This window comes from Epargyreus clarus, unplaced genomic scaffold (assembly GCF_041222505.1).
Source record: "Epargyreus clarus isolate Ecla_fem2 unplaced genomic scaffold, WU_Ecla_fem_2.2 ptg000026l, whole genome shotgun sequence".
Classification (NCBI taxonomy): Eukaryota; Metazoa; Arthropoda; class Insecta; order Lepidoptera; family Hesperiidae; genus Epargyreus; species Epargyreus clarus.
Window position 1 is genome coordinate 2319115 of NW_027332233.1, and position 18109 is coordinate 2337223.

Below are 18109 nucleotides of genomic sequence, written 5' to 3' on the forward strand. Positions count from 1 at the left end.
TTCAAATATTCAGTGATAGCATAATATGTTAATCAGTGAATATTAATCTTTATAATATACAATATATATAAAGAAGTCTTTAATAATGGTTTTGGAGCATCTGCTCGGAATCCATACTGTACCTACCCGTATAAATTTTCAATGGAGCACTCGATCATTCGAATCGTCAATTCGACAGTACGTTACATCGATTTTACACTAATAACCTATAGTTCAACGAGCTTTTGCCCGCGGCTTCGCTCGCGTTATGAAGTAATATTTTCATCCCCTATTTTATCCCCTTGGTGGTAGAATTGATCAAAATCCTTTCTTAGCGGATGCCTACATCATAACATCTACCTGCATGCCAAATTTCAGCCCGATCCGTCCAGTAGTTTGGGCTGTGCGTTGATAGATCACTATGTCAGCTAGTCACCTTTGAGTTATATATATATTTAGATAGCTCGATCTCCATTACATTATAATGAAAAAATTTATTCCTAAACGAACCACCAGAGACGTAGATTTGTATTTGCAAACTCGATATTGAAGATCGACGCGATCAAATGTAATGTAACAGTCTCATCCTATTATTTCCTTTCTATGATAAAATTGGCAGTATGCCATTCAAATGTTAAAAGAGTACCGTGAAAATGTTCAAATATAGTGATAGTAAGATGACCATGACACATTTTTATACGCATATGCGTACTATGTTACAATCAGACACTAAAATATTACAGAATATTCAATAGGTAATGTAAATATTGTACCAAATACATATTTTTTCTATATTTACGAATGAATACAAAATTATTTTGTACTATAGATTACATGCTTACCTACTGATTAGGTGGAGAGTAAATAGTTGTTATAACCTAAACAGAAATTACATTTACTTTTTGGAACTCTTAAATATACATTAATCTTAAAGATAGTCGGATGTGTAAAAATAGGTGCATTTTACCTTTACCTCTTTAACGTTAGGATTATTTCCCTCTGATTACTGTGAGAAACTACGCCATACCGAGCGATCGAATAAACCAATCAAAAATATATGTAAATATCTAATATTTATTTACTTAATATATGCGCGTCGGTGTAGGTAGATCTCATATGGTACCTTAATTTAACTTTTAACTATTTAACTAATTGTTTATAATTTTTTATTTTTTTTTAAAGATTACCATGCACTTTTAATTATCTCAAACTGAAAAATATTTACACTTATGATTAAATTTACAGAAAATTAAAAATAATAAATTAAACTATAAATATAAAATAACTTATTTACAAAATTTACATATATACAAAAATGAAAAACAAAAATATAAAAACAAAAAAACTACCATAAAAAATTGTCGCCATCACTGTCTTTGGGCAAGGTTCCCAAGACGCTGGCAGCATTTCCTCTCTGAATTGCTATACCAATTCTTTGAGCAAAATGCATGCCAGCTCTCAGGTCCCCAGAGACGTCGACCAAACGAGTTGACAGCTGTTTAAACAACTGCCAAGCATCCGGACCCCATGGACCCAAAGTTTCAACACCAAACGCCACAAATATATAGTTATTGCATAAACTAATATATTTACGACGCTTGGCGTTTTCAGCAGCAGTAGCCGCCGCCCCCGCGCCAGAGGAAGACGCCTGTAGGTGAGAAGGAGCCAGTGTGTCGACACACGTAGCGTCCCACACTAGCATCCTCCCCCCCTTCCAGGGTATTAACGTCATACCGTCGGGCCGCTTGCCATCGTCACGTGCGAGACCATTCGGCTCTAAACAAGCCGGCACGTTGTTTATAAGATTTATAAAAATAAAAATATAGTTATTAAAAAGAACAAGCGCTAATTTAACCATAACAACAATAGTTCTTAGGCAAAATACGAAACAGTTTAGTACACCACCGTGCCGTGTCCACTATCGGACAACCCCTTTTTATATTCAGATTGAGATACTTACGTTTACATTAGGAGACGGTAGATCGAAGTTATTAAAATATCTTTGTAAAAACAGAATTATTATATGACATTATCCATCTCCCAAAAATATATAATTTGTTGGTACCAAATTTTTAAAGAATTTTATATAAGTTACATTTTTCTTTCGTTACATAGCAGATAATACCAAAACAGTGTAAAATTACCAGAAAAATATAGTTTCTAAAGTGGATAAATGATTAAGGTATTGTATCATTTCTTAATCGTGTCGAGAAACTATAGTAGAACTTATGCTTAAATTAAGCGGGCGTACTGCATACTTGTCTCTATTATACCTTGTGCCGACCGACACGTGTCGCATATAACCCCGCGGAATATATAGGACTTAACAGATATACGAAGATAGCAACTTAGGGAGCGGTCAGGAGCTACACGTGTAACCGCGGGTGGCTAAATTTCATAATCAACGTCCAGCCGACCTTCTTATGAGGGGAGTCCCGTGCCCAATAGTGGGATGTAAAAGAGGTTGCAAACATCTTCTAAAATGAAAGTACTTAAACAGTACTAATATATAGATGTTTTTTTAATATTTTTAACCTGATTAATTATGTCAAAATATATCGCAACCCCAGTCGCAATCTACACTTGAAAAAGCAATGTGATATGTAATTATGATGATAATGAAATGAAATAAATTATTCCACTATCTATTAAAATGATTATTGATTACTCTCCTTTTAAAACTCTCCGCTGCCTTTCATATTGCGTAGTAAGTCTACAAGCGTAGCACTATGCTACGAGCTACAACTTTTCTTGAAATTGAACAATGAAATTATTAATAATATCGAAATTATACACAGTACAAGTCCATGTGAATGTTAGCAATAAATCGAAATATAATATGCTTATTATGACTTTTAATATATGATTAATGATTAAGAATAAGTAGCTCGTTCTATTCATAGAATTAATTAAAAACAACCTAATTAAATACTCGCTTACTCTTATCAGCCGATAGAGACGGATATATTTATGTAGCGCAGATATCCAATACCAATCAAGGGCGATATGACCTATATTTATGATGCCTGGGACAGGTCTAAAATCTATTTCAGTCAGCTATAAACGTGTAGCATTTCAGGCGATTGCGTCCTACTGCACAAACGGTTTCTATAATAGCATACAACAGATTTCAACCCTTATTTCCCAAGCAGTCGGTATAAAATACTTTACTACTGGCTGATGAAATTGCAAATGTGTTTCCGAGAATCCTCAACTACGACCGTTTTAAGGAGAGCTCCGGTTATTTGCGGGGGCTCCGGCAGCCGGGTGGGGTTGTTCGGGGGTAGTTCGCGCGCGGGGGGTGCGGGATGTCAACGAGGCTGGTCGTTTCAGGCGGCTATGAAAGGAAATTCAGTGTTGCGCTGCCCCGCGGGGGAGACGCATGCGGGGATGCCATCCCCCAAATAATATCGCGTTATTCACGTTTGACGTGTGGCAGAGTGCAGGTGCACTTTGCACGTTTCTTGCTGTGCCGAAATGATATAAACCGTATCAATGCCGTACCCCCGGCCGCTCACGGTTATCACAATGATTTTCCTTCTTCTTACTATTTTCACGCTGGGATATCTAATCGTCACCCCAACAGTAAGTATTATACTAAGTAATCGTAAGATATTCCAAGAAACAAGTATACATAGCGTTATAAATAGCAAGTACCTAATGATAACATTAAATCGTAATTTTCTTGAAACCTGTCTTTGAGGTTTATTATCTGAAAATTCGTGAACAAAGCCATTTTGAGGTTATATTTTAAATCAAATATAGACATACATCTTGTATGATAATAATATCGATTGCTCCCGAAATAGATATATTTATATCTTCATAATTAATTACTCATTAATGATTGGTTTTGATAGGATTTGTGCCATTGTGTGAGTGTGAGGTTTGACAGAGATCGATTGGCGCAAAGTGGGCGTAAACCATGCGCCGTGCACCTCGCTCACAGCCTTTGCCGCGAAAACTGAAAGCAATGCTAGATACATGCTTATGTTAGATAATTACCCCGATTTGATCATAATACATTTTATAAACAATTAAAATAACAATAGACGCACGTGTCGAATCCAACTTATTTATACCTACAAGTTATTTATATTATTTCTAATTCTTAGATTTTTGTTTATGATGGAAATAACAAACGAAAGTTGCATACAAGTAGCCCGCCTGATATTAATAGGGGTCCTTATTGAAGTTAATAACAAATGCGTTGCGTGCTCACACTAATGTCTAAGATTGCTCGTTCCCCCTGAGGACATGCCAACGTAATGTTATGCCGCCTGCATGATGCCTGTAAAAGTTATTGCAGAATGCCTAAGATGATGGCTTCATATATTATGTAGCCGTCAGCCGGCATCCACAATCTTCCACCGAAACTCAAGAATTACTTCACGTTAGGAATGTCCGGCTTTTCTACTGTATTATTTTAATAGTACTTATAATAAACGTGGTGTGGTTTTATTATCTAAAATAAGGCAAATATTAGGGGAAAGATAATATGTTGCTTACATGAGGTAATGATGGTATGGACTCTATGGTCGTTTGTCCATCACACCGTCACCGATACCGAGAACGAGATTATTTTGGGGGCGATTTTAATATGTCGTGACGGCGATAGTTTGTCCACCGGGGCCAAAATCGGCGGTTTATTTTGTTACTGCTGTCACGCGTGTGATGACGGTGCTCAGGTGACGGACGTTCGGTGGACAAGCGACTATAGTAAATGTATGTACGCTACTTCGGCGCCGTCATTAATTATCGGTATCAGCTTGGTGACGGTGGCGGTGGACAAACAGCGTAAAGGCCGGTGGACCGCAGAGGAACCCAAATGTTTTTAATAATTGTTAAGTTCCCACCTGAGATTTCTGAGCTGGTGCTTGTTGAGGGGCACGATAGGAGACCTACTTTCTAACATAGCTTTTTTATCTACGTGATTTCTGCTTGCGGTTTCACTACGTACGTTTAATTGAAACCATTATAATGTTTTGAGGATAGAACTTATTAATTTTTAAACTAAAATGATTTAATTAATTTATACGGCTTTTGCGATCGATTTGGAGAGATATAATTTAATTAAAGTGGTCATAATTTAGCGAATTGTTTGCTGGCTTGCTCGTTTCTTCGTTTAACATTTCTATAACTAAAACTTCTACTGACTTGTACTATTTTACTTAAGGAAATTTACAATCAGCGTACGCATATAATATCAATATATATCGTTAGATATCTATACGTATCAGACACATTGCTACTTGTTGCATGGATTTATTTTAATGGATTTAAATCATATCATATCAAATTATATTAATATTATAGATGTACAAAAGTTGGTATCTACCTACTACTTTATATAAGGTGTATTTTATTTGAAAAAGAGGGTAATGTCAATTTTTCACGAGTTTAAGGTACCTATATATTTTATATATAATATATAAGTATAAGTATTCTATATGAAGCAAAATACCCGAAAATTACCTGACTGCAGAGGGTAATATTTTATGAATGTACATATGTATGTATGTCTCATTCTTTGACACAGCCTGCAGCTCAAACAGCTTAACGGATTTTAGCATATGAGGTATCATATGAGGTATGAGGATTCGGCTAAATTGTGGGAATAAAAGACTATTATGCTATTTTTAAGAAATCGGGTTTTTTGTATTTATAAAATAAGCTAGTTATCTTTTAAAGATATTTGACTCCAAATCATACTTAAGAGCTTTGTCAGATTTTGGCGCGAAATTAACATATCGATAAAGTAGTCCTCTAGACTATAGTTATAACAGATACTGTATGTTATTCTAGGTACAACAATGAGTACCTATAACTAGGTCGAGCTATCTAAGCACCTGGCTGACCTGCCTCGAACTGGAATGCGCCCCCTTCCCGTTCCCCATACAGAACCCCCGCTCCCTATTAGTCGATAGTCTTTGTTACTTGAGTATAATTCAGGTAACATAATATATTTAGTTCATTCTTATATTACTTTTTGTAAAATGGACTGTGATCGTTAAAATAACATATAAAATGCGCCTTGAGATTCAAAATGTCATATTTATAAAAGAAACGTTTTTAAACTGTCGTGTTTTTTCTCTTTCATGTAAAGTAATAAACGCCTTTTTAAGAAGGATCGTCAAATATACATACTTACTTATACTTATAATTAATTAACTTTTGTGTCGGATGAATATGACGTCATCACGCCAGGTTCCTAGCGCCCAGGTTCTACGTGATTACGCAACAAGTACCTACTCCCTCTAAAGGTCACACCTTATAAATATAGAATGACCTTTTCACGGCGGGCTGGTGAAATATTAAGCGTGTATCGAGAATTCTGGGCGTTTTATCTCCATTTCTGACCCACTTGTGTCCCGGGAGAGCGGACCTCGACCTTAGAAGATTATTTTGGCAACGTGCCTGCGTCTTCGAATTACAACTGAATAATTGACTAGCTATCGTATTTGCTCTTGTTAGGAACATTTTGCTATGACTTATAAAGATCATTGGCGCCATATTTATAATGGGCGTATTTATTTTATTGTTCGTAGTATGTGGTCGTGAATTATAAGTATATATTAGTTTAAGTTGTATTTGTGACATTGTCGTTATCCAGCTATTACTATCTTAAGTACCACTGAGTACAGCAGGTGCCTACAAGACGGCCCTACTTAAAATAAGAAGACATACTTCAAAACGCTGACCAAGTATGCATATCATAAAGCTTTGAAGAACAATTGCCTATTATGGGTATAGACTTAATTACATTACATTTGAAGGTGGTAGAACCCGTTGTGGTTCGACTCCGGCGGCACCACCGCCACACCTATTTACCTTATAACAGCAGTGTTAAGCGCTGCTGTGTTCCGGTTTGAAGGGTGTGGTAAGGAGACAGACTTTTCCGAGGCGTTTCAACTTAGTAGGTCTGGGGTAGCAGCGCATCTGTGGCCGACCTCAGGTAGGAATATCTAACCCTATCTGGTTGATTACAGATGTCCATGGGCGGCAGTAGCCACTTACCACCAGGTAGACTGCATGCTCGTCTGCTACTCTTATATTATCAAAAAAAAAATTACAATTTCCCTCATGGTATAACGGCCCACCGTAATACTTGTGTGTTATTCTATAATTCCATGCCGACGTAGCGGTTTCGTAGCAACGCTACGTTGTTTTAAAGCAGCTATATTTATGTCTTCTGATTTTTATATTTTATTTATCTAATAAATTATTCATTAACAATTTGTAACTTATTAAGTGATTATTTTTTATTATGAAGTTTATTTACGTTTACAATAAATATAATCACTTATGGATGAATATCAAATTCTAAAGTAAATGATCCCCATTTATACTTGAGTATAAAAGCAACTATCAATAGGATATCGCGAAATAAAATGTAACAACGGCCTTACCCTACATCATTTGCAGTGTGGCGATGAGATCTCCTGTCCTGACGGGCGGCTATGCCCATCGCACTGGAACTGTTGCGAGCTGGGCTGCTGCGCGCCCACCACTGGCCCTTCGCGGTTCCCGACCGACGACCTCAAAGTCGACACTTGGTATTATCAATGGTAAGTTGCTTAGTACACATGGACGATGCAGCACTGACGTATCTGCTATGCTTATTAAGATCAAGATACAGCAATTTAACTAACCAACTGCTACAAGATCAACAATTGACGAGACTTTAGTGTTTCGATTCGATTTGAATAGTCAAAGGAAGAGATATAAAGTAAATTATAGGGTAGGTAGCGATGATACATAAACACATAATCATTAATAGTCATAATCAAGAAGTTACCAAAATTACCAAGGGCGATAAACATACATTTTGCAAACATGCGATCAAAGAGCGAGAGGTGTTTTACAAGATAGAACAAAAGTAACGCGTTTGTTAATTTAAAAAAATAATTAGAAATAAGTATTATAAATTATTTAAGTGCATTTTGTGGTCACACAAAAGATGAAAGTTGTTAAAATAGTGGTGTGATTACCTTTTTCTGGTACATGGTGAAATGTGATCTGGCAATTAGGCGCAAAATTATTTTCAATGAATTATACCTACTTCAAAAATGTTTAGCTCACCTGATTCAGATTAAAAAGAAAATGAATTTCATACTTAAATACCTCGTTGTTATATTTAATTCGATTTGTCGATTGCATTGAATGCATTCATCGCTGTATTGTTTGGCTAAGCTGTTTCGTTCTACAAATAGAACACTTAATATAATAGGCAAGCCACTTGCAACATAATTGGATGAAGTAGGAAAATCTCTTAGCACCTATTTATTAAGTACACAAAATACCTGTAAGTAATTCGTGTATCAGTAGTTGCTGCATGTTAGTATATTTATTAGAGACAGTTTAGTTAGATATCTACTGAAGTTTTAGTCCGCGCCAAACTGCTAGTCCACTGTGAAGTTGTTGAGAGCAGGTGTCGTCATACAATTTACTATGACGACGCAATTCATTTCTATAGCATATCAGAGACTAGCAGTTTTACGCGGACTATACCTACTAAATTAGGAATTTATGGCCCAAAATAAAGTTTTAAGATGCGTCGTAACTTGTGCAGAAACCTTTTGTATAATGTAGTATGAACTGAAAATAGGTACAAATAGCTACAGGGCAGAACTGGGAGTTCTTTCTTGATAACATCGATCATGGTCAACAGGCACTCGACTCAAAGACCCTTATCGTAACCTTATGACATTTCAAGTTCCTTCTGCAATACTGATACATCTGAAATTAGTTTATATCTACTTAAGTAAGTATAAGTATAGAAGTTTATTAAAGTCTTTGTTACGTCAATTTGTTATCGCATAATTTAAGTCATCTGAATCTTAAATTAAGTAAACAAAATTGCATTAAGTAATTACAAAGGGGACAAAAAGTGATGAGATTGGAAGTAAGGGAGGTCGTTCACAATGGTTATGTATATACAAATATATAAATGACGTCGTTACTGCAGTTGCAAGATGATATTAGAGGGAATACGTATAGGGGTGCCGTTCCCCAGACGAAAAATGATATGTTACATTAACCCTTCGGTAAGCAATACCAACATTGATATTGTTGATCGAAGCATTAACCCTGAATTACACGATCGGCAGGCCAGTGCTGTTCCTCCTGGGGTTGCTCGGGGGCATCCTGGTGTGTTGCACCTGGAGCCTTTTCTTCAAGCGCGGCCAGGGGGTGTACATGTGCTCGCTGGCATGCTGCGTGCGCCGGCCGACCTCCGAGCGGGACTCCGCCGGCTCCGTGTACCCTCCCCCGCGGTACAGCCGCTGCGGCTCCATCCACCAGGCCCCGCCACCATACTCTGAAGTACACCTTATTGCCCATTTCTTGAGGTCTATTTCTTTTAGCCGCTTTCTTATTTTCACTTAGATAACATGTATAAGTATTGTTTTTTATTGATTATGCATCAGTTGCAAGTTATTAAGTTGTAGTAGCACTCGTAACTATTTATTTCTACAAACTGTTAGAACAAAAAAGTTAAAATCGAAAATTTTAGCTACTTACCAATGTTTCTAAGGTTAAATGCTTAAAATTTTAAATAATCTCTTTCTAGGTGACATCCAAGCCCGATATGTATCCACTAGTGATCACGTGCGCCGAGGGAGACGGAAAATCCAGCGGTAACTACCTTATGGTACAATATTTCCGCAATTATGTGATTCGACCACCAGGTAATTACTACATATTATATTTAATCAAATTTAGGTTCTCTTATCTAAAAGTTATGAAATCAGGTGATGTGGTCACTGCTTCTCTTAGACGTCTGAAACTAAGACTGGCATCATTTGCCTTGATTCTGTTTAAAGAGCAAGGAAGAAGGTGAAACTCTATGAATTGAATGAAAGCAACCAATAAATATATGTAACTTAAAAACTCGTTCCTTCGAGTACATGCATCTAACGTCCCAAGGACTAAATTAAATTAGACCTTATGTCGTAAATCTTGTGGGTTATATCGAGAAATTAGGATTAAGCGCGGCGGTAATGTCATTGAAGCCAAATCACGTTCTAGTCTGCTGATGGATAAACCGTATTTTACGGCCATTTTACCATTATAAATCATTATATTTGCAACGCGACATGACGTACTAATCGAGTTACAGAGTATACTTGTAAACTAATTTAATTACACCTACGTAGGGACAGTAGACGCTACTTATATTCAGTCAGTTATTTGAAAGGGCTGAGTGTCGCGTCGTTGTAGATCAGTGGAATCATTATTTTGCTTGCAATTCGGTGATCGAATATGATCGAAATTTTTGCAGAAGTTTGGAACAAACATAAGGGAGCCCTTGGATTGGCAAAACTGAGCATCACCAAAGTATAAAACTTATATCTTTTTTTTTTAGTACAAGAACATCATAATTTAATCAATTACAAAATCTTTACACTTAACGCGTGTTTTAACCCTTAATTCAAAATTTACATTTTAAAGCCTTTTATTTATAATTTCAAATACATTTATTATTTTGACTTCTTTGTTGATAATTGAGTACTCTTTTCATTTTTCAGGCTCTCTGTCAGCGACAAGTACTGCAGAATCTCTCAGTTCCAGTTTCATATGCAACGCGGCAAATGAGGTACCAACGAAATTAATTAAACATCAATACAGCTTAACACAAAAGTATGCTAGTCATAACATCACTGTTAAATGATTGCTATTTCTTGCTCACAACTTTCTCAATAATTAAAACAATGTTTTTGCCTACATTCACAGCCCCACTAAAACCTGTAGTAAAAGTGTTAACATACACAATGACGAACACACAAATAAATGACCAATTTAAATTTCCACTCATCGTCGTTTATGCGCGAGAATCGGTAAGAGTTACATGGTCAAAAGCTCTGAGAATCCCCAAATTTGGAATATATTATCTACAAAGTAAATTAAACCAAACTCTCGTGTTCACATACATACTACATACTAAACTCTCATGTTTCCCACTTTAGGCGAATTCGATCGTCCCGCCACCTTACTCGTGCGCGAGCAACTACGACGAGGGCTACGGGCGCGGGCGCTCCGTGCTACGCTCGCTGTCCTCTCTGACAGAGCCGCGGCGGGAGCGCAACGCGCTCTTCCGCGACAACCTCCTCAACTCACCCATCCAACCCATGGTAATTAGTGTTAACTAATACTCGTTATTTACATATTGATAATGAACCCTCCATGGTTCAATTCCAGAAGCACCACCACTACACCTACACAAAACATCAAAGTCTAACGTTGCTATATTTTACTTTTATGGTTATAGTTAAAGAAATACACATGAAATGTAGAATGTAACGCTTAAATGATTTGTTCTTCCAAGTGCCCGTAGAAACAGACTGACACTGCTTAAACATAAATAGATTTCAAACCAATATTTCAGTGGGTATCTAGCATATGTTATGTAAATTGTTTGTCAACTATCTTTTGTTCTGTTTACACGTGGCCCTGTTTACTTAACTTACTATTTCGTACAGGATTCAACCTACGATCTCGAAATGGAGCTCATCGACATCGAGCGATACTGCGACGGCGCTTGCAAGCCGCGCGTCGGGAACTCCCCGCCGCCGCATTCCAACCGCAGCAGGATCTACGAAAACGAACCCTACGAATCGGTGCTCCGCCACCTATTTGAGTCGGACCACGAGCCGCCTGGTGTCTGCCAATCGCCCCCGCAACCGACGAGCCCCACACAAACGTCCAACGAATCAACGCTTCGCAGGCCCAGCGATGAAAGACGTCAAAAACACCTCGACAATGTCAGGAAGACCTACAAAGCCAGAAAATCAAGCTTGTACATGCCCTTGTCGGCGGGATACACAGGAAGATGCTCAAGAATTTCTCCTGGCACGAGGGCATCATCGAGATCGGCTCCAGCAACACCATGCGGTGTCCCCAATCTCTTTTCGTTCTCTCAAAGGGTTTCTGCTTCGAGGCATAGCTCAAAGTCGTCAAGGCTTGAAGAAGAAAATGACCCACTTCTAGCTGACGTAGAGAACCCGCGCACTGATCACAAATTTTAAATTATACGAGCCAATCGGAGGCCGAGCTTAATTTCCCGTTGTGTTCTTTAATAAGCCAACGACGTGACCCGTAGATGAGTGTTTTAGAATAAATGTTTACTTGTCTATTCTCTAAGCGGCCTACTTTTACTAAACCCCTGCCATATAATAGTCTTGAGGTGACCGTCGAGGTCTTCAATTTTCTGAATGTTGTGATTGTTTGAACTTATGCTCAGATTAAAGTCGATTATCTGCGGCGTAGTTAAATAAATAAAATTAATGTTAATCAAATATATTATTAACTACTTTAGATTTAAGTAACGGAGCTTGTCGGACCATTGTTCACATGCAATCTATTATTGTAATATATCTCTGAAGAAGCCACGTTGGAGTTTTATTTGTCTATTATTTACTCCCCTGAGATTTGCTTCTGTTCATGTGAATAATGAGATGCCCTAAACTTTGCGACTTTTGCGGCAAAATATCATAATTTCTATTACTTATTTTTTAATATTATTTATAATCATTAACAGTATTAGATTTAATTTACCCTTTCTTCATCAAGTACTGCGTATGTTGTACTTAAATGTCTTTTACTGTATATTATTATTTATTATATTTAAAATCGAAGTTTTGTTTCATTATTTGGATGTCATGTCAATAACCATTGTGCATTGAAAATAATATGATTACTAAATAGGTAATCAGTGGGTACTTGATATGTGGGTAATAATGATATGTGGGTACGTGGGTAATAATGATCGTATTCTGCTTCTACTAAAATACAAATAAAGGAAGATTCTTGAAGTAAATACTTGAGTTATTTAATAAAAGTATAAATTCTCTATCGAGATATTTTGCTATTGATAAAGTTTTTAGCGGCCCTTTCACGATAGTTGTACTAATCGCGGGACATCTTATAATTTATTCCCTAAGAGTTTGAAATATTTTGCAGTCCGAGCCAGCTATTCACAAAAAATAAAATTAATTTGGCTAACGGTTAAAATGGCTGAATAGAGAGAGTTAATAGCCATAAAAATATTTTGATATTCGGTTATGTCATCGTTAGGGATGGCGATTCATTCCGCCGATAAAGATCGATTCTTGAATCGATTCGAAACTTAGTGAAAAGGTCATCAGATCATCAAACAAGCACGGAAATACATATCCCTCAGCAACAAATGTCTATAACATATTCGACCACCTTCAAAAAGATCGACCTTCGATTTCTAGAATGAAAGATCGATTCACTGAAACGATTCAAATATTAGATTTTTTTCTCAAAAGATCGATTCTTCGATTAATCGATCTCAGCCGTCCCTAGTCATCGTCAAACTAATGTCAATGTCAATGTTAAAGAAGTGTCGCTGTCGCTGTCAGGTGAAAATATCAACAAAATACACATTCATTTGGAGTATTTTGGAGTCCGGCGTTAAACAATAGCTTTACTCTTGGAAAGTTTACAAACAAACAACAAATTAATACAACTTTTATTTATTCATTTTGTTAATAATAGCAGTAAAACTGAATTCCAAAATCGAGTCTGAAATGAGCTTACCTACAGATTTTGGGCCAGATTCAGGCGGCAGAGTAAAGGTAAGTTTGGCTATCATTTTAAACTACAGTACATGTAGAAGCCACTTAATTTGATGCTGAATACCTTAAATATTAAGTAACTTTAATAATTATTTCAATTAGGTACCTATCGACTTTATTTTAAAGGGTTGCCGGAAAGAGTCCGGTTTAGGCTTTGTGTGCAATTTTTTCACATTTGTGAAGCTGGTTAAGAGTACATTAGTTTACATAGTACAAATCCCAAATGCTGAAGTACTAACTCAAGGTAACTAAGACTAAGAAAAACTCTACATGTATAACAAATCACATACCATTTATATTGACGGCATACAATAAAATCTTAGTACGAAAAAATGTTCAATACCATCCTACAATCCTAGGTGATACTGGCTTACTCGTACCATGTTGTGTAATTTAAGAGTGTGCCAAAGTTATTAATTTTGTATCATCATAGTATTAAGACTGAAGAGTATATCTGTCTATAATGTCGCAATGCCTATGAATTTCAGGGCTTGGTGATAGTAAAGCCAATAGTATATGGCAACATAGCTAGGTACTTTGGCAAGAAACGAGAAGAGGATGGCCACACTCATCAATGGACGGTGTATGTTAAGCCCTACGCCAATGAGGATATGTCGGCCTACATCAAGAAGGTCCACTTCAAACTGCACGAGAGCTACGCAAACCCTAACAGGATAGTGACGAAGCCACCGTACGAGTTAACAGAAACGGGTTGGGGAGAGTTTGAAATTGTGATTAAATTGTACTTCCATGATCCTAATGAAAGGCCTGTAAGTTGACTAATAGACATACAAGCTGATTTTAAAGAAATAAAATGTCATGTACATGATAATATCCGCAATATAATAAATCATCATTTCTATTTATTTGTTATGTAGTTACATGCTAGATTGAGAGTCAAGCTTATTTTGTGTAACATGGATGTTAAAAATTGAATATTTTTTTATGAATGCTCCCATAATAATAAGGATTACTGTAATTTTTCTTCTTTCTTTTTCACCTAAATTCTACATGAATCAGTTAAATTAACTAAATCTTTGAATAGCATAACCTCCTTAGACCTACTGGGGCTTTATATTAAAAATATCTATGTCATAAATAAATCTTCTTTCCAGGTAACTCTCTACCATATACTAAAGTTGTTCCAATCGCCGGTAAGCGAGGGTACTCCACAAGTGGGAAGGGCTCTAGTCAGTGAGTCATATGAGGAAATAGTGTTCCAAGAGCCAACACAGCTGATGCAGCATTTGTTGAATAGTTTAAAAACCATCACTAATGGCTCGTGGACACATGATACTGATTGTAAGTATAAGGAACAATTTGTGTAAAATTTATAAATAGAATATACAATTATTTTTTATAACATAGCAGTAGGAAGTAAGCACACCATCCACCTGATGGAAAATGACCAGTGCTACCCATGGACATCTGTAATGATGATAGTACGGGATATGCTGTGTACACAGGCCGTGCAAACACCTCTCCTACTCTCGTGGAGGAAAGCAGAATCCGACTTGTGTCTGAAATCGAAGACTCTCTGGAGCAGGTCTCGACATAGATTTGACTTAACCTTGTTGAGTTTAACCCCATAAAGACACAAGTCTGCGCGTTTACCGCTAAAAAAACCCCATTCGTCATAGCGCCACCGTTCCAAGGTATTCCACTCACCATTGATAAGAGTGTGGGGATCCTGGGAGTTGACATATCGTGTGACGTGCAGTTCCAGGGTAATTTGGACGTTAAGGCCAAGTTGGCGACAAGAAAGCTGGGCGTCCTGAACAGAGCGAAGCGATACTCCACTGCGGGCATCTCCTTCTGTTATATAAGGCACAAGTGAGACCTCACATGGAGTACTGCTCCCATCTCTGGGCAGGGGCGCCCAAATACCAACTTAACCCACTTGACTCCGTGCAGAAACGCGCTATCCGAATCGTCAACGACCCCAGGATCTCCGATCGGTTAGAACCTTTAAGCTTGCGGAGGGACAAAGGTTCCCTCTGCGCGTTTTACAGTCTTTACAATGGTGAGTGTTCCGAGGAACTATTTGACCTGGTGCCTACGTCACCACTCCTCCATCGCACCACTCGCCGAAGGATGAAGTTCCATTCACACCAACTGGACCCGTGGCGGTACTCCACGGTTCGGTTTGCACGGACGTTCTTGCCACGAACGTGCAAGATGTGGAATAAACTTCCTCCTGAGGTATTCTCAGAGCGCTATGAAATGGGGCTCTTCAAAGAAGGTGCAAAAAGAGCTCTCCTTCAAAGCCGGTGATGCATTGGCGACTCCTCTGGTATTGCAACTGTTCATAGGCGGCGTTGACTACTTTCCATCAGGTAGCACGTCTGCTTTATCGTTATGCTCAAGTATATATAAAAAAAGAATCCCTAAATAAAATCAGAGTCCTAGCTGAAGTCGGCCACGGATGCTTTGTTACCCTGTGTATCTTAGGCTTCAGGCATCTGTGACAATACATAATATGTATGTATATGTATGTACCTAGACCCTATACATTTAGACCCTATAGCGTGTGGAACTAACGACGTTAGTAAAAATAGTAATTACATTAACATATTTGAGTTCACCCTATCGGACATTTACCACGGCATTGAGAAGCTAAAAGCGAACAGCTCTATCGGACCTGATGGTGTCCCGTCTGCTATTTTAAATATCTCAAAAAGAGTATCTCCAAGCCGCTCTGTCACATTTTTAATGTTTGCCTTAAGACCGGCACATCCCCTATGCAATGGAAAACATCTAGAGTTACGCCGATACCGAAAACCTCTAATAAGTCCATGGTTGAACAATATCGTCCTATTGCCATCCTGTCGTCGCCGGCTAAGATATTTGAGAATGTCTTGCATAAACACATCTACTTACAAGTCGATAAATATCTCTCAAATGAGCAGCACGGATTTAGAGCTAAACGTTCAGTTGACACCAATCTTCTGACCCTGACAAACTACATCTCTACAAAGCTTGATCAGGGTCGGCAGGTCGACGTTCTCTACTTCGACTTTAGGAAGGCATACGATAGAGTTGACAACGATATCTTGCTAGCGAAACTCAGTGCAATAGGAATTGCTCCTGGCCTGCTGAAACTGTTAGCTGATTATTTACGTGATCGACAGCAGTATGTTAGGTTAGGTATTTACGAGTCTTCCCCCTACCACACGCGTTCAGGAGTACATTCTCAGTTGCTTTTCTGTAAATGTAATGTAATATTAAATTTCGTATTGACATAGTTTATATTTAATTATTGTTTTTCTTATTTTTAACATTATTTATTTACAAACTATTATAATTTTATTACTAAATAACAAGAAATTATTAAAGCTAAAATATATACAAATTATTTCTAATTAACAATATATACAATCAAGAGTAAAAAAGATAAAATCATAAATAAAATAAACCATCTAAAATTGCCGTGTGAGGCATGGTTCCCAAAACGCTGGCGGCGTTTCCTTGTTGAACGGCAAGGCTTAGCCTTTGAGCAAAGTAGCCGCCAGCTTTTTGGTCCCCGGAAGCAGTTACAAGCTTGGTCGACATATCTGACATGAATTTTTTCATGTCAGATGACCATGGACCCATTGTCTCTATTGCAAGCGCCGCAAACAAATAATTGTCTAATAAATTATTATATTTACGGCGCTTGAGAGTTTGGGCATGGTCGGCTGCGGCCCCCGCACACACAGATGTATTTTTATTTGTATGTATTTTTTCTTATTAATTCTTAAATGTTACTATTTAACTTTCAGCTATTATATAAATGTTTATTCTATTTAATAATGAAGTCTCCTGTATTATGACATTGAATTTGACATGTTAATTAGTGTAAGTGATTAATGTATCGTTCTAATTAACAATAAATAAATAAATGTATAAGTTAACGAATACATATTCGGTTTCAGGCAAGACCCCTGTTCTATGGAGTTCTATTTCAGATTTCTACAGATGGGTGACCATTTACCATGTGCCTATTTGCTTCGTTAAACTTGCAAAAAATATCATCAATTTCTAAGGTATAAATGTGAGTAATGTTTAATTATATTATTATTCCAGTTGAAGAAAAGAAAGAAAAAACCTTAGAGAAGATAATAACAGCTCAAACAAAGGTCCGGACAGAGATTTCAGAGCTGAAAGAAAAGTTGCACCTTGCTAAGGAGACAATATCAAAATTCAAAGACGAAATAGCCAAGTTACAGAATAATCCCGCTGCCAATGTGTTATCAAGCATGTGACGATTTGTGTCGTAAATATTATTTGTATGGAGAATTATGACAAGAAACACTTCAAAAAACCGAAATGATATTAAAAGCAAGCTGGTAGCAGCCGTATTTTGTATTTTTTTATAAACCAATACTAGTAACTAAGAGAAAATTGTATATATTGTACTTAATAAACATATTACGCTTATGAAAGGTGTTTTAATTTTCGAATGTGTTTTACGTTTTTATTTATATTATGTATTGTTTCGAATTTAAATCACATTTTCTTTTATTGCTTGCCAAAGAAGTCGGAATACA

At 37.1% G+C, this 18109-nt stretch overlaps 2 protein-coding genes across 2 annotated transcripts; both read left to right on the plus strand.

Moving 5' to 3' along the window:
- Positions 1-3322: 3322 nt before the first annotated feature.
- Positions 3323-12368, plus strand: LOC140753530 (uncharacterized). Its single transcript, XM_073088205.1, has 7 exons — positions 3323-3564; positions 7405-7547; positions 9090-9303; positions 9551-9668; positions 10509-10576; positions 10947-11111; positions 11460-12368. The coding sequence occupies exons 1-7, from the start codon at positions 3475-3477 to the stop codon at positions 12003-12005; spliced, it is 1344 nt and encodes a 447-aa protein (XP_072944306.1). The 5' UTR covers positions 3323-3474; the 3' UTR covers positions 12006-12368.
- Positions 12369-13377: 1009 nt separating this feature from the next.
- Gas41 (YEATS domain-containing protein 4 Gas41) lies at positions 13378-17999 on the plus strand. Its single transcript, XM_073087951.1, has 4 exons — positions 13378-13580; positions 14069-14350; positions 14696-14882; positions 17646-17999. Exons 1-4 carry the CDS (start codon positions 13533-13535, stop codon positions 17822-17824), a joined length of 696 nt encoding a protein of 231 aa, XP_072944052.1. The 5' UTR covers positions 13378-13532; the 3' UTR covers positions 17825-17999.
- Positions 18000-18109: the final 110 nt, after the last annotated feature.

Coding starts and splice junctions, on each gene's coding strand:
- LOC140753530 (XM_073088205.1), top strand. CDS start 3,475: ATGCCGTACCCCCGGCCGCTCACGGTTATCACAATGATTTTCCTTCTT. Junction 3,565..7,404: donor ATCTAATCGTCACCCCAACA/GTAAGTATTATA, acceptor CATCATTTGCAG/TGTGGCGATGAGATCTCCTG. Junction 9,304..9,550: donor CCCCGCCACCATACTCTGAA/GTACACCTTATT, acceptor ATCTCTTTCTAG/GTGACATCCAAGCCCGATAT.
- Gas41 (XM_073087951.1), top strand. CDS start 13,533: ATGAGCTTACCTACAGATTTTGGGCCAGATTCAGGCGGCAGAGTAAAG. Junction 13,581..14,068: donor ATTCAGGCGGCAGAGTAAAG/GTAAGTTTGGCT, acceptor TATGAATTTCAG/GGCTTGGTGATAGTAAAGCC. Junction 14,351..14,695: donor ATGATCCTAATGAAAGGCCT/GTAAGTTGACTA, acceptor TCTTCTTTCCAG/GTAACTCTCTACCATATACT.